The 17,749-nt window shown below is 40.1% G+C and overlaps 1 protein-coding gene across 2 annotated transcripts in view; it reads right to left on the reverse strand.

Moving 5' to 3' along the window:
* Positions 1-8,047: 8,047 nt before the first annotated feature.
* The window catches only part of MORC3 (MORC family CW-type zinc finger 3), a 64,284-nt gene continuing 54,582 nt past the window's right edge, over positions 8,048-17,749 (reverse strand). For both annotated transcript variants that reach the window (XM_053564887.1, XM_053564886.1), the window contains exons 15-17: positions 14,519-15,410; positions 11,588-11,751; positions 8,048-9,520 (exon numbers count right to left, since the gene is read on the reverse strand). In XM_053564887.1, the coding sequence (XP_053420862.1) occupies positions 9,367-9,520; positions 11,588-11,751; positions 14,519-15,410 (1,210 nt within the window). In that variant the 3' untranslated portion in view covers positions 8,048-9,366. The remainder of the gene's footprint in view (positions 9,521-11,587; positions 11,752-14,518; positions 15,411-17,749) is intronic.

A 17,749-nucleotide genomic window follows, 5' to 3' on the forward strand; every position in this document is an offset into this window, starting at 1 on the left:
TTTCAGCAGACATTTACTGAGCATGTGACCGATGTTAGACTCTATGCTGGCGCTGGTTACTTAGTGGGGAGCGAACTCAACCAGGTCTCCCTCTGAAAATAACTGAGATTTCTGTTTTTCATGTTGGCTTCCAGAACATTTTGGAGAATTTGAAACTGCTCAGTGCCTAGAGCAGGACTTATGAAATTATATTACTAGATGTGGTTATAAACACTTTTTAAAAACGAAATTTGGCATTCTAAAGTGTAAGGCGGAGACAGATACGACAGACCTTTAGAAATGGGGTACGTTTCCAAATGAAACTTAATAATCTGTGAGCTCCCAAGAAGGCCAGGAAACCTCAGGATGCACAGCTCTTACTCGATAAAAAAGGAACAAAAGTTCCTCCAGGAGCCAACTTTTCTAGGCATTTTTGGAAAAAAGAATGGACAATCTTATGTAAATACTGGTTGATGCTTTTATGAAAGTATAGTCTCAAGTCAGTGTGTTATGTTGGCAAGAAGGCTGTGTGCTCCTGGAAAGACGGGTTTCTGTGGGAAGCTAGAATTATGTAATCTGCGAGTGTAGCTTTTAGATGGTCTCTCTTAAATCATGGCTAGGATTGAGAGAGTTTAGAAGGGGAAAGACTATATAGTTTAGATAAGCTGGCTGTTTCAAAAGTACAGATTCCTGGCCCTCTGAGTCAGAATACCCAGCAGAGGGGTCTTTGGTCCTGCATTTTTTTTTTTTTTTAAACAGTCTCACTTTGTCACCCTCAATAGTGCCATAGTATTATCACTCAAACTCTTGGGGAGAAGTGATCCTTTTGCCTCAGCCTCCTAAGTAGCTGCAACTACATGCACCTGCCACAACACTGGCTATTTTTAGAGATGTCTCACTCTAGCTCAGGCTGGTCTTTGAACTCCTGAGCTCAGGCAATCCACCTACCTCAGCCTCCTAGAGCGCTAGGATTACAGGCATGAGCCACCATGCCTGGCTCCACCAGGCCTACATTTTTGTAAGCCCCCTGTTAAGGCAGATAATCAGTCTGTTTTAGAAAGTACTGGATTCTGTGTCTCTCTTAAACATATTTCTTTTTTCTGATAAATGTTGTTGGTTCACAAATGATGCAAATACTTTAGGACACTGTATACCCTATGACCCAGTAGTTCTACTCCTTGGTATATACAGCATGTGAGAACAACGAAAACAAACTTGTACAGTGATGTTTATAAGCAGCTTCAGTCGTAATAAGACAAACTAGAAAGACACCAAATGTCCATCAATAGAAGGAAGGATAACCAAAACATGGCATAGTCATACTGTGAAATTCTATTCAGCAATCCAAAAGAAATACTGTGATGGTTAATCTTATTTTTTATTTTTGAGACAGTCTCAAGCTGTCGCCCTGGGTAGAGTGCCATGGCATCATCATAGCTTTCAGCAACCTCCAATTCTTGGGCTCAAGTGATCCTCTTGCCTCAGTTTTCGTACTTTTAGTGGAGATTGGGGTCTCTATCTTGCTCAGGCTGGTTTTTTCTTTCTTTTTTTATTTTTTTGAGACAGAGCTTCAAGCTGTCGCCCTTGGTAGTGCCATGGCATCACAGCTCACAGCAACCTCTAACTCCTGAGCTTAAGCGATTCTCTTGCCTCACCCTCCCAAGTAGCTGGGACTACAGGCAGCCATCACAATGCCCGGCCATTTTTTGTTAGTAGTTGTCATTGTTGTTTGGCAGGCCTGGGCTGGATTCCAACCCGCCAGCTCTGGTACTTTAGCTGCGTGAGTTACAGGTGCTGAGCCTCAGGCTGGTCTTGAACATGTGAGCTCAAGCAACCCACCTGCCTCTGCCTCCCAGAGTGCTAGGATTACAAGCATGAGCCACTGTGCCCAGCCTCATGATGATTAATCTTATGTGTCAGCTTGAGGGGGCTAAGCGATGCCCAGCAGATGATGAACATTATTTGGAAAAGATCAGCATTTGAAATTATAGACTGAGTAGACAATCCACCTTCATCCACCTGGGTGAGAATCATGGGCTCCATCCAATCCACTGATGACCTGAAGAGAAGTGGAGGGAGGGTGAATTCTGCCGCTCCTTGAACTGGTACATCCATCTCCTTCCCTCAAAATTTGAACTTGGACTGCATGACACTATTGCCTTTCCTGGGTCTCCATCTTTCAGATGGCATATTATGGGACTTCTCAGTTTCCATAACCACAACAGCCACTTCCCTTATACCTCTGCATATAGTATTACATTGGTTCTGTTTTTCTGGAGAACTCTAATATACTGACACATGCAACAACATGAATTAATATTGCAATGAGCACAAGAAGGAACTATTTCAAACGTTCGCCAAACACAGAAATGTGCTAATATACCAAAGAAAGCTTAAATCTTTTCAGTTACCCTATAGCTAGAAGTGATATTGGTATTATTATAGATATATGCATACATGTTTATGTATATATTGGGAAAAGAAATATGTAATTAGGGGCTCAGCGCCTATGGCTTTAGCGGCTAAGGCGCCAGCCACATACACCTAAGCTGGCAGGTTCAAATCCAGCCCGGGCCCGCCAAACAATGCCGGCTGCAACCAAAAAAAAAAAAATAGCCAGGTGCTGTGGGGGGCACCTGTAGTCCCACCTACTTGGGAGGCGGAGGCAGAAGAATTGCTTGAGCCCAGGAGTTGGAGGTTGCTGTGAGCTGTGATGCCACAGTACTCTACCCAGGGTAACAGCTTGAGGCTCTGTCTCAACAAAAAAAAAAAAAAGAAAGAAAGAAATATATAATTAGGAATCAAAGAGAATATCTAAGTATTTTCTCTCTAAAAAGAAAAACAAAAAGGATTTCCCAGTTCAGTCCACTCAAAAGGGCTAAAAGAAATGCCCAAAGACTACAAAGGGAGGCTGGGCGCCCGTAGCATAGTGGTTATGGCGCCAGCCACATACACGGAGGCTGGCAAGTTTGAACCTAGCCCAGGCAGCTAAACAACAATGACAATAACAACAACAACAACTACAAAAAAATAGCCAGGCGTTGTGGTGGTCACCTATAGCCCCAGCTACTTGGGAGGCTGAGGCAAGAGAATTGCTTAAGCCCAAGAGTTGGAGGTTGCTGTGAGCTGTGATACTACGGCACTGTACCTAGGGCAACAAAGTGAGACTTTGTCTCACCAAAAAAAAAAAAAAAAAAATACAAAGGGAATAAATCTTAACGTGTCTTCAAGAGCACTAAACATAAGACTTCTCTGAACCCACTACAGAATTTTCTAAGTCTGTGGCTAGATTATCATCCCTAAAGAGCATTTCCCACAAAAAAGAACAAGAGATCCTTGGAGAAATGGCTGTCTCCAGGTCGAGAACAGAAAATGTATTAGATAAACCTGACACACCTTGTTATACCAGAAAGCAAGAAAACCCCCAAAGACTACTAGGATTATGTAATTAAGGACATAGGGAACCGATTTAAGAAACCTTTAGCCAAAGGGAAATGATGTGACATTTAAAAATTGTTGCAATGATTCAAAACATGTAAATATTTTAAATCTGTAAGTTCATAATGATATTGAAAAACAACAAAAATCTTTATCGGTAACCTTTGGACGATGTTTGGGAAACAAGGCATGAGTCAACCATTTGTCCTTCCTATCCTACATGAACTGGACCTCAAAATAATTAGTTTTCTTTATAGATAGCCTACCAACTCAAAAGAAATGATAAAATACGAATATCACTTCATAACCCTTAATAATGTATCTAGGCAGTAATTATCAATGGATGCTAAAATCTTTCAGGAAAAGACTAGGGAACTATGTAAAGGTTGGATCAGGATAAACTCACTGATCAATCTTAACATCAAAAATAGAGACAAATATACATTATGTGCCCTGCTCTTATATTTGTCACTACCTTCCACGATGAGGCTCCTGCAAAACATCACCTTGAAAAAGAGTCCACACTCATCAGCATTAAAGATGTCATCATCTTTGATTAAGCTTCTGGCAAAGTCTGGGAACTTTTTGATGAACTCTTCCACAACTTCTACTGGCACATCACTGGATTTACCACATACTTTCTGGGAGATGTCGTGTCAGTTTCAGTTTCTTAAGATGGCACTGCACTTGTGGCTCTGTGGTTAGGGCCCCAGCCACATACACCTGGGCTGGCAGGTTCAAACCCAGCCTGAGCCTGCTAAACAACTACAACAAAAAATAGCTGGGCGTTGTGGTGGACACCTATAGTCCCAGCTACTTGGGAGGCTGAGGCAACACAATCCCTTGAGTTTGAGGTTGCTGTGAGCTATGATGCCACAGCACTCTACTGAGGGTGACATAGTAAGACTCTGTCTCAAAAATAAAAAACAAATAAATTTCTTAAGTCAACCACTTGATGCTTGGAAATCTGCCATCCCAAATTCCTGTGTGATATTTTTAGCAATTTCTTGGATCACTGGCCTGGAGATTTGGATGTTAACTGCCCTCCTTTCTTTGAACCAGCTTAATGTAGCTTCACTGAGAGTAGTTTTCCCCCTTTTCTGCTGTAGGTCTCCGTTTTCCTTATCATCCAAGTACTCATGTTAATGTTCCGCCATCTTTCTTTGGCTGATGCTTTCCAGAAAATGTAGAGAAACTTTTCCTTCTGTATCAGCTTTTTGAGTTCTTTCCTTTGGGTCATCAGATCTCGATTAACTATAAAATTTTTCAGCAATTATACGATGTACCTAAGACTCACTCAGACCATTCCTTCACATTAAAAAAAAGTCTTCCACAACACATGATAAACAATAGGATGTTAGGCTTAATTCAACACATGGCAATAATAAAACATGAAAAAAGAACTTATAAAGAAAAAAATAATACAAGTAAGGGATAACCCCCATGCCTTCCCATTGGTGTGGAGGGACTCAACTAGTCAAGTTACAGAGGGTAAATTGATATTGTATTTCACAGTCCAAGAGGTCAAGATGCAACTTACAGAGGTGGTCAATACATAGAGGTCTTCCATTGAGTACATGGAGTCATTATCTGCTCTATAAAAATTAGGTCAACTTGGGCGGCGCCTGTGGCTCAGTGAGCAGGGCGCCGGCCCCATATGCCGAGGGTGGCAGGTTCAAACCCAGCCCCGGCCAAACTGCAACAAAAAAAAAATAGCTGGGGGTTGTGGCAGGCGCCTGTAGTCCCAGCTACTCGGGAGGCTGAGGCAGGGGAATTGCCTAAGCCCAGGAGTTGGAGGTTGCTGTGAGCTGTGTGATGCCACGGCACTCTACCCAGGGCAATAAAGTGAAACTCTGTCTCTACAAAAAAAAAAAATTAGGTCAACTTAAGGAAGTGGTCAATGTAGGGATGGGGTCAACTATGGAAGTTGTACTGTATTTTTAAGACAGGGTCTCATACTGTTGCCCAGTCTGGAGTATAGTGGCCTGATCACAGCTCTCTGTAACCAAAATTTCTGGGTTAAAACTGTAACACCAGCTCAACCCCCTAAATTGCTGGGTTATAGGTATGCACTATCATGCCTGGCTTTCTTTTTTTTTTTTAACTGTACAGACAGGATCTTGCTATGTTGCCTGGGCCAATCTTAAATTCCTGGCCTCAAGCAATCCTTTTGCCTTGGGGCCTGCAAAATTGCTGGGATTACAAGTGTGAGCCACCATGCCTGGCCTAGAAAGAAATTTAAATAACCCATGAAGCAGCTCGGCGCCTGTGGCTCAAGTAGCCAGAGCGCCAGCCACATACACCGGAGCTGGCAGGTTCAAATCCAGCCCAGGCCTACCAAACAACGACAACTGCAACCAAAAAATAGCCAGGTGTTGTGGTGGGCGCCTGCAGTCCTAGCTACTTGGGAGGCTGAGGGAAGAGAATCGCTTTAGCCCAAGAGTTTGAGGTTGCTCTGAGCTGTGACGCAACAGCACCCTATCTAGGGCAACAGCTTGAGACTCTGTCTCAAAAAATAAATACCCCATAAAGCATATGAAAACAGGTTCGATCTGAGATAAAAAATAAAAAAATTAAAAATGCAAGGTTTCATCTTTTTATGTACCACATTAGCAAAAACACATTTGATGGCAATCTTGAGGGAAAACACACTTTTATTACTCATAGGAGTATAAATTCCTGCAACCTTTCTTGGATGGCAACATTTATTAAAATGTACATAGCACACTCTCTGACCTATCAATATTCACTGCAAAAAATTACACTTTGGACATACCTGAAAAAGTATGTATGGTGTATATTTATTAAGTTTCACAGTATATTTTTTGTAATGCCAAAAGACTAGAAATAAATGAGCATTAGCATATGCATATCATAGATTACAAACACAGAACCTCCATAGCTGACCACCTTAAGTTAACCCAATTTTCACGGACCATACACATGTATACATCAGTAAAGTAGGCCTAGCTCTGTATGTTCACCACCTCCATTATGTTGACCAGTTTGTTACAGTCCCTTTGGTTGTCAACTTACAGTTTTACTGTGTATGTAATGAATGCATACACAAGAATGTGTACAGATATACTGTCAATATTTGGGGGGAGGACATTCAGAAACCAGTAGTGGTTATCTTTAGAGAGATGGTAGAAAAAGCCTTTTATATAGTTCCACTTACATTTCTAACTGGGAAACTGCTCTGCTCCTTGTCCCAATGAGAAACTGGCCATCTTGAGTTTGTTCCATGAAACACTTGAGTTCAACATTTGTAAATACTCACCAACAGAAGACATATGGCACCAGGGAAGCCTTAAAAAATACTGTTATCTGGGTCCAATCCCCAAAGACACTGACTTATTCAGCATGGGGTGCCTTACTTTAGGTGGTTTAAAAACTCCTCAGGTGATTCTAATATGCAGCCAGTGGTCATAGATCATAGATCATTTAATTGATTCCTCAATGATAAGACCCAAATGTAAGAGGGCTGGGTCAAGTGTCCGAGAACATGGGCAAAGTTGCCAGCAGTATCTGCCACATACGAAATTTGAAGACCAAAGGAGGAATAGGCCGCACCACTCCGGCTCTTTGCACTCAACTCAGCTTTCACTAATTTTGCAGCCTTAGCCGACTGAAGCAGGTCCTGTTTGTAGACTGTGGACTGTTCTAGTTTACTTATTCATACATTTTTGGCTTTAAAGTAAGTGTGTCACTTTAAGCAACACTGCCCACACCATCCATACTAGCCTTTTACAAACTTAACAACAAAAAAGATAGGTTTGGGTGGCGCCTGTGGCTCAGTTGGTAGGGCGCCAGCCCCATATACCGAGGGTGGCGGGTTCAAACCCGGCCCCGGCCAAACTGCAACCAAAAAATGGCCGGGCGTTGTGGCAGGCGCCTGTGGTCCCGGCTGCTCGGGAGGCTGAGGCAAGAGAATAGTTTGGGCCCAGGAGTTGGAGGTTGCTGTGAGCTGTGTGAGGCCATGGCACTCTACCGAGGGTCATAAAGTGAGACTCTGTCTCTACAAAAAAAAAAAAAAAAAAAAAGATAGGTTTATACACCATGAAAGCCCATACTGTTGCCCTGTTAAAAGTTGTTCTTGTTTGAAATTGTTAGCCACATTTTCAAAGTCTCATATTTTGGCAATATGTTTTTAAAGGTGAAAAATACACAAGTACTTGCAAAGAATCAATTTAGCAAGTTTTTCAAACCAATCGTATGATTTAAGCTCCCATCAAACCAGACAAACATAAATAACAGCCATAAAAAATAATTTTTACAAAAATATAGATGCCAGCCAAAGGGGAAAAATAGCAAATTCCCAAAAGAACCATTATGTAAACTTAAATATTCGTAAAACCTGCATGTACCTAACATAGCTGCTATTATTTAGGTAAGGTCTCTCTAGATTAAATGATTTATACAAAGAAAAAATTAATCTTGTCAAATACAGAACACACACATACTCCCTTCTCAAGAAAGATGCGCTCAGCCTAAAGAGTCAAGTCTCAGTCTTTGAAACAAACTTGTAATTAATATTGTAAAATGAGCTCAACTTGATGGTGTAATGGATACATTTTTAGTTTTATAATAATCTGAGGTTAATATTGAATTCTTTAAAATATCTGAAGCATTAGCCATCATATATTTTTATTTTATAACAACATAGCTTAAAATTTGTGTAATTACAATTGTGACAGAAAACCAGCTTCATACCAAAAATACACTTTCCTTTATCAAGCAAATAAACACAATCTTCATTTATTTGCTCTTTGTAGAAGTTAACATACAATAAAAATTTAGTATTATATATGACAGACTTGTGATTAAGCATACATACAAAATAAACATGTACTAAATGTTCAAAAACAAAAATAAAAATAAATAGCAATGATAAAACTTTGGAAAAAATAATGGACATTTTAGTTGTGGAAAATATGACTCTCAATTATATATACAGTTATACTTAATAGAAAGTCATCTCTTCAAAATTGCACAAAACAAGAGAGCAATAAAGTATAATATTTTATGGCGTCTAATACTATATTCCTAGGAAGTTTGTCTCTTAACACCAGGATATAAAACACTTAGGACTGTAATAATAAAAGGTATGCAGTATTATTTGAGAAAGATTGTCTTCCTCACCTCACATTAACCTGTAGTAATCCTACAAAAGGCTGTACAGGAAATTTCGCAAAAAGAAATATTGAATAATTACTGTACCCACTTCATGCTGAGTAAACAGCCAAAAATGGGCTTCAAAATAAACTTGGTGGTTTAATATTTTCAGTATTTTATATTAAAGATCATTTCTTTGTTGTATAAAAACACTTTGTGTCAACCATGATTGGCAATCTCAGCACAAGAAAATCCTGGCAAAATGGAGTTGGTTTTTGCCTATCTTATTTTCATGAATAAGATACTTCAGAAGATAAGATTTTATAGCAAAGAAAATTAATGCTCAATTCACTTACAACCAGAGCCTTATCACTGGTGTTATTACATCATTTTAAAATCCTATTTAAACTCCTTTATAAGAAAACCAGAGGTAACATTTCCATTTGTAGTATGGCACAGCCCTCGATTTAGAGAAAAATACACTTTAGAGTACCAGAAAAAACTGCACAAAGCTTAGCGGCAACCTGAAAAGCTCTTGGTGAAAAACACTTAGGTACTCTAGGGCAATAAAAAAATATATGCAGACTTAGTTACAAATATTTACATTCAAAACAGAATCATGAGTTAGCTCAATACCAACGATTCACAGGTATTTCAAAAGGTATGATAATGTGTCCACAATATTTGTGTCCACACTTGAATGCATAGAATACAGCAGATTATGGTTCTTCAGTCTGTTACCTATCATATTTACAAAATAAATTGTTTACATTTTGAAAGCTGTACGATCAAAAGAATTGAGCAAATATTTTATTATCTTACATAAAATAAACCTTAAGTACTACTGATTTCGCTCATTTGTTCAACAACTTGTCCTAAAATCTCATCAACTACATCAACATCATAGTTCACTTGCTGGAGATCAAGATCAGGCACAATCATAGCGAGCAGCTGTCCTACATTAACTCGAAGAGATCGAAGTTTGAGACTGCAAATAGAAATATTAAAATTACTAGATGAGCATTACACAATACAGCTAAATATTCGTGTAAAACTTAAAAATTGAAAATGTAAAATCAAATTTCTTTAGAATGAGAAACAATTACACAAAAAGAAAAGCAAAACTTCTTCTAGAGAACCGGACTTAATTCAGTAATTCATTTTATCCATTAGATGCTAGCCTTAAGCTTTTCATACAACTAGTGGCTCTGCTTGGTTCCTACTCATACTTTTAATTTGCAGATTGAAGAAAACATGGAACCAGACAAAATATATAAATTATATGCTATTTATAATTTAAAATATTGTTACCACCTGGAAAACAGTAGAGCTATGCTAGTAAGAACATTGGTTTAAAAATAAAAATGCAGGGTGGTGCCTGTGGCTCAGTGAATAGGGTGCTGGGTTCGAACCCGGTCCCGGCCAAACTGCAACAAAAAATAGCCGAGCGCTGTGGCAGGTGCCTATAGTCCCAGCTACTCAGGAGGCTGAGGCAAGAGAATCGCCCAAGAGCTGGAGGTTGCTTGAGCTGTGACACCACAGCACTCTACCAAGGACAACATAGTGAGACTCTGTCTCTAAAAAAAATAATAATAAAAATAAAAATGCAGCAGATCGGCACCATGGCTCATGCTTATAATCCTAGCACTCTGGGAGGCTGAGTTGGGTAGATCACTTGAGCTCACAAGTTTGAGAACCTGAGCAACAGTGAGACCCCCTCATCCCCCGGTCTCTAAAAATAGCCAGGTGTTGTGGCAGGCATCTGTAGTCCCAACTAGGGGACTGAGGGATGAGTCCCTTGCCTCAGAGAAGCTGAGGCAAGAGGATTGCTTGAGCCCAAGATTTTGAGGTTGCTGTGAGCTACAATGCCAGGGCATTCTACCGAGGGCGATGGAGACTCTGTCTCAATAAAAATAAGGCCACGCGCAGGGGCTCACACCTGTAATCCTAGCACTTTGGGAGGCCGAGGTGGGTGGATTGCTTGAGCTCATGAGTTCAAGACCAGTCTGAGCAAAAGCGAGACCCCCATCTCTACTAAAAATAGAAAAACTGAGGCAAGAGGATGGCTTGAGCCCAAGAGTTGGAGGTTGCAGTGAGCTATGATGTCACAGCACCCCACCCGGGGCGACAGCTTGAGACTCTGTCTCCAAATAAACAAATAAAAGCACTATGGATGCTTGTGGCCCTCATTTTCAGAAACAACTGGTCAACTCCCCCCTCTTCCCCGCCCAGACCCTTGGCCTCTATGCACTGATCTTCCATTTCCATGAACAGGAAATTACAAATTTAATAAAATCCTTGCAAAACTTAAGTTAAAAGACAAAGTAATAATATGAGTAATGTCAAGTGAGGGTGGCAGGAGATTATTTCTATCTAAACAATAGTGATCTTTCAGACCTCAAGTCATGATATTTATTAGCAAGTAGAGCTGCACGATTTTAGCCTTTAATGACCATTTTCCAATGGTAAGCCATCAACTTTCCACTCATGCTGCCCGCCCTGAACTTGTCTCCTCCCCTATCAAAAATGAATCTAAACAGAACCCCAAGCTCATTTTACATCTTATTGAGATAAGATAATCATTCATTTACTGTCTACTTGGAAATGCTGTGATTTCCTAAAAGTTAAGATTAGGGAGAGTATATAGTAAAATAAGAACAGCAACCCATAAATAAATAGTGCCAAGTATAGAAGTAAAAGAAAAAACAAATCAGGGTGAAAAAGTTTCAGTAACAGTCAGTCTCTTGTCTTCTAGTTAATGGCCAAATTTATCCCATTCTTTAAGATCCAGATCAATTTTCACTTTCCCTCCCAAAACTCTCCAAACCACTCTGACCAAATGCTTATTTCCTTCTTAAAAGGAACCTGAACAGTCAGCAACTTGAAGGGAAGGACAATGAGAGATTACTTCCCTTCTATCTCTCTCATAACATTGAGGTCACAGCAATCATTAACTTCTACTGACCAAACAGTAACTCTGTGGTACTTGATAGCACATAAAATTAGTATGCCAACCATAGACACAGCCCCAGCAAAATGGCTTATGTAATATTACCTTTCCCCATCCATATAATTTACAGATTCCTCAACGTTACTTGAAGTAGAAACATCTGTTGCTGTCGCTATCTGCTGACTTGTAGATTTTAATTGTTCAATTTGTGTTTTGAGTTCTTCACACTGTGAACGCATTTGTGATTTTTCCATTTCCAATAATTCAACCTGACAAAAAATACAAATGAATTTTATAACTGTAAAATTTAAAAATACTAATGCCAATGTACAAATTTAAGCTAAGAAACGTAGAGAAACTTCTTGATAAAATTACAAATTGCCAAAACACATTAAAATACATACAGAAAAGCCAGTAATTTCCTTTTTCCTGAGACACAGTCTCAAGCTGTCGCCCTGACTATTATGCCTGGACTAGACTATGTCTGACTGACTACAATGCCGTGGCGTCACAGCTCACAGCAACCTCAAACTCTTGGGCATAAGCAATTCTCTTGCCTCAGCCTCCCAAGTAGCTGGGACTTACAGGCGCCTGCCACCATGCCTGTTTTTTCTTTTTTTTTTGAGACAGAGCCTCAAGCTGTCGCCCTGGGTAGAGTGCTATGGCATCACAGCTCATAGCAACGGGGCTCAAGCGATTCTCCTGCCTCCACCTCACAAGTAGCTGGGACTACAGGCACCTGCCACAATGCCCAGCTATTTTGTGGCTGCAGCCGTCACTGTTGTTTGGCGGGCCTGGGCTGGATTCGAACCCGCCAGCTCAGATGTTTTTTTTTTTATTGTAGTTTGTCGTTGTTTTTAGCTGGTTGGGCCATGTTGGAACCTGCCAGCCTCAGGGTATATGGCCGGCACCTTACACACGGAACTATGGGTGGCACCCAAAACTTCATTTGTTTAGTTTTACTTCTGCATCTTTTTACATTGAGAGAATACAAAATGTGAATTAACACTTGACTAAAACTAAGTGGTACCTAGAAACTGAAAACTCAGGATACTAATGCCTAAATTGTGTTGTCAGTGGCTTTCACTTCTTACACACTTACAGCTCTAAGTTAAAACAGTGAGTTTATATTAATTTTTATGTAGACATGCCCTGACCTACAATGGTTTGACTCTATAATAGTGCAAAAGTGATATCCATTCAGTAGAAACCATACTTTGCGCCGAGGGTGGTGGCTCATGCCTGTAATCCTAGCACTCTGGGATGTTGAGTTGGGTGGATCATCTGAGGTCAGAAAGTTCGGAGATCAGCCCGAGCAAGGGCAAGACGCCCTCTCTAGGGTCGGTGCTTGTAGCACAGTGGTTACTGTGCCAGTCACATGCACCCAGGCTCTCGGGTTTGAACCTGGCCCAGACCAGCTAAACAACAATGACAACCACAACAAAAAAAAATAGCTGGCATTGTGGCAGCGACTGTGGTCCTAGCTACTTGGGAGGCTGAGGCAAGAGAATAGCTTGGGCCTAGGAGTTTGAGATTGCTATGAGCTATGATGCCACAGCACTCTACCAAGGGTGACATAGTGAGACTCTGTCTCAAAAAAAAAAAAAAAAAAAAAAAAAGAATCCCTCTCTACTAAAACAAACAACCAACCCCACAAAAACTAGCTGGGGGTTGTGGCAGGTGCCTATAGTACCAGCTACTTGGGAGGCTGAAGCAAGAGAATCTCGAGCCCCAAGAGTTTGAAGTTGCTGTGAGCTATGAAGCTACAGCACTCTACCCAGGGTGACAGAGTGAGACTGTCTCCAAAAAGAAAAAACAAACAACACCCCCCATACTTTAAAATACCCATAGAACCACTCTATTTCTCTTTTATTATAGTATTCAATAAATTACACAAGATATTCAACACTATGATTGCATACCTTGTGTTAGATAATTTTGCACAACTATTGGCTAATGCAAGTGTTCTGAGCACACTGAAGGTAGACTAGGCTAAGGTATGGTGTCAGGTAAATTATGTATATTAAATACATTTTCAAGTGGCCATGGTTTATCGGGTTGAGTGTTTGAATGACTAGCTACATCACAGTATTTCTAGGAAATACTGTGTTATTCTAGACAGTAGAGCACCACACTGTGTTTTCTAAACTCTTTCAAAGGCTACACACAAAAAATACAAAAAAACAGATACAAAGGAGCTACCTGAATTTGAAGTGGGGCCATATGAAGAGACTGCTGCTCATCTCCCACCATTTATCATTTTTCTCCTTCTTCCACAGTAGAAGGATAGACTACATTTCCTGGGCAACCAATACCCAGGTGACTAAGATGTGATAGACGGATGTTAGAAACGTCTGAAACCATACACTCTTTGATTTCTTGCTGCTTGGAATGTAGATATCATGGCTGGCCCAGACTACAACTGCATGTTGAGAAGCAAAGCGATAATGCAGATGGAGCCCGCATCTCTGATGACCATGGAGCTGACACTTTATTTGGGGTATTATGCTATTCGCACACAAACCTAATCCTAACATAGAATACAGCATTAAAATGAGGATACCACCATTTATCTCCAATGGTTACTGTGAAGCGTATATTAATGATGAACATAGGCTGGACACAGTGCTTGCACTTTGGGAGGCTGAGTTCAAGCCTCCTGAGCAACAAAGCATACCCTATCTCTAAAAAAAAAAGTAAAGTTCTTACTGTATTAACTGTCTTAATGGGGATACTGGTATCCTGAGCAGGTTAATTCTTCACTGTACAGCAATGTTCTGCACACTATGGGACATTCACCATACCTGGCCACCACTCATTATTTTCCAGCAATGCACATTTCCTCAAGGCACCAGAAGAACTCAAACTGTCCTTACACATTTCCATATGCCCTCAGGAGGACCACTGCTCAGTTGAGAAGCAGTAAAGTAACAGACAATAAATAGTTTATTAAGTATTCCAATCTCACACTGGCAGTTCCTTCGAGTTTAGATGATCTGGATTCCCACGATTATATGTTAGGATGATACAACTCACCTCACTTTTATACTGGTCCCTCTCAATACTGCATTTGTCCAGTTGTCTAAATACATCGTCAAGCTGCACAGCCATTTCATCCATTTCACTTTTACTCTCACTGCTGGAACACTGACTGCACTCAGCCTTCACATGTTGCAAAGAGCTGCATTGTTTTTTCAGCCTTTCTATTTCTTCCAAAGCTTGCTGATACTGATATACCATATGGTCTGGACTTTCAGATTGGCCATTAATACTTTCAAGTAAAAATACAGCATCAGTCTCAGTAGATTGATGACAAGTTTCCTTCTTCACATATTTGTCATTCATTTCTACTATCCTCTGTTGTAATACATTGATTTGGTCAGTAAACATATGACACTGTCTTTTATAATTTTCTTTTTCTTGGGTAACGAGAAGGAGCTCATTTCTTAGTTCTTGCAATTGGCAGCCAGCATCATCTGCAGATTTATCAACGGTTTCTTGGCTTTCATGTACCTTTGCTTCAGCTTCCACACAGGAGGGCAGTATTACTGTCTCATTTCTTATGTCTATCTCATCTTCAATAGTTTCTTCCTTTTTAACAACTAAACTTGGTACTTCAGTCTGAGTGGCTGCAGTATTTCCTTGATCACCCTTGGATGATGAGGTGCTTGTTGAACTAGTCTGGCCAGAAGGTTCATTATCAGCCACAAACTCAACCTGAACATTACTTTGCTCCATGTGACTCTGTTCCGCTTTCACTTCAACATCATGATCTATTATAGGTTTGGGAGTACTGTTTTCTTCTAAGATTATGACATCCTCATCATCATCTTGAGTTTTATAAACTGAATTTTCAAATGCTTGATTACTCAATCGCCGATTCTTCACATTCAAAATTGAGGAACGAGGAGAAAGTCTCCGTTTCAGGCTGTAAAAAATTTTATATATAAGATTATAAAATCTGAATATGGACAAAACAGATGACCTTGAAGTAATCATTCTAATGAATGCAGTATTTTAACAGTTTTATAACTATTTTAAAATTTTAAGAAATGCCCAGCCTTATTTTTGTTAAATAACACATTGTGTAGTACTGACCACTGATTTAACGAAATACTTTTGTCCTTTTACAGATGAAAAAACAATTGACTATTGAAATTTCTTTGAAGTACCAGATATGTATACTGCCAGCCATCTCTTCCATTTGCTGTCCTCCAGGCATTTTAATCCATTCATGTCCAAACAAGAACATTACCTTCACCAGGACCATTCTTTGTATTCTCGAGCTTAGGGAATGGCATTGGCATCTTTAATTGCCCATAATTCTTACCAATATTCAGTGATCAAAAATAACCCATGAAGCAAACCAATATTCTCTATCTTTTTCATAAAACAATTTTCCCTAAACTGAAAATTGCCTCATTTTCTTCATTTGCATAATTTCCGATAAATTTATCACCAATGGACTACTTTTTCCAACACTTGGAGGAAAATACTTATACTGGTTTACTATTTGGGCCTTGTATTATACCTCTGAAATCTCAGGGAAGATTTTCCTCTTTCTTGTAATTACTCTTTCATATTGAGGAAGCACAGCCTCCAAGAGCATCTTGAGAAATGGTATATGGGACATAGCAAATGTAAAATTTTGTGTAATAAAAATATCTTTATTCTCAAGTTTATCGCTGGTTTGAAATTTAGATAGATTTATATAGATTTCCACATTTCTCAACAATTTAGAAGCACCATTCCATTTTCACTTAACATTCAGTATTTCTGCCATTCTAATTCTGACACCTGATCTTTTGCATGTAATCTGTGTTCTTCCTCTCTGTAAAACTTCTTCTTTGTCCTTTGTATTCTAAAATGTCATGATGATAAGTTTTGGAATAAATCTTTTTCCAGACATTATGCTCTGTATTTAGTAGAAATTAAATTTTTCTGGTATGTATTCCTTTCCTTCTCTTTTTTCCAGATTTCCCATTCTGAACTTTCTAATTCAAATATTGCCCCTCTTGTACTGATAACTTTATCTCCCAATTGTATCTTTCTGTTTTAAGAGACCTGCTCAATACTACCTTGCATCCCCCAATACATTTCCCATTATTTTCTCCTATTCCCTTTGTTTCTTTCAGCTTGTTTTCTCATGGACATCACACCTCTAGGGATCCTTGGCTGTTGAAAAGCCCTTACTAGCAGCAGTAAGGGCTAAGCCTGTGATTCAAATGCTGCTCAAACTGTATCATCTAAGCTAGGGCTCTTTTGGAAGGTTGGAGGAGCCCAGTGAAAGGAGGGAAGGCAGAATTCTCACGATTCAGTATTAAAATTTTCCCTATGCCCATTTTCAAAAAACGGGGTCACCTATATCTTCAGCAAGAAAAACTGCTTCAAAAAGGAAATGTATTTATTTTTATTTTTTTAGAGACAGAGTCTCACTTTATCACCCTCAGTAGAGTGCCATGGCATCACAGCTCACAGCAACCTTCAACTCCTGGGTTTAGGCGATTCTCTTGCCTTAGCCTCCCGAGTAGCTGGGACTACAGGCGCCCGCCACAACGCCCGGCTATTTTTTTTGTTGCAGTTTGGCCGGGGCTGGGTTTAAACCCACCACCTTCGGTACATGGGGCCAGCACCCTACTCACTGAGCCACAGGCGCCATCCACAAAAAGGAAATTTCTTATTTTCTGATAGAGGAAGAGCAAGAGTTACAAGACTCTGCAGGCTGACAAGAGGGCTAAAGAAGTACTTTTCCTTAAACTTCAAGCAAACCTCTTGTTTTCACCCCTATCTACTACCTGCAGCAGTATTCAATACTTCCAAGTTCTGAAACTTTCTAGGGGTCTATGGAGTAAATAAGTTTGCTTCTTGTCAGATTTCGGCCTTCCTCCAGAGGGCTTACTAGGTTTTAGCTTTCTTTGGTCTGCTATAGGAATTACCTTGTTTATTCTGCTCTGCTCTGTTTAATTAAGGGTTGCCCTATTATTTTTCTTTCTTTTTTTTTTTTTTTGTAGAGACAGAGTCTCACTTTATGGCCCTCGGGTAGAGTGCTGTGGCCTCACACAGCTCACAGCAACCTCCAACTCCTGGGCTTAAGCGATTCTCTTGCCTCAGCCTCCCAAGTAGCTGGGACCACAGGCGCCTGCCACAACGCCCGGCTATTTTTTGGTTGCAGTTTGGCCGGGGCCGGGTTTGAACCCGCCACCCTACAGAACCATCTTGGGCGGCGCCTGTGGCTCAGTTGGTAAGGCGCCGGCCCCATATACCTAT

The sequence above is a fragment of the Nycticebus coucang genome, chromosome 16 (genome assembly GCF_027406575.1).
Source record: "Nycticebus coucang isolate mNycCou1 chromosome 16, mNycCou1.pri, whole genome shotgun sequence".
In the NCBI taxonomy this organism is placed as follows: Eukaryota; Metazoa; Chordata; class Mammalia; order Primates; family Lorisidae; genus Nycticebus; species Nycticebus coucang.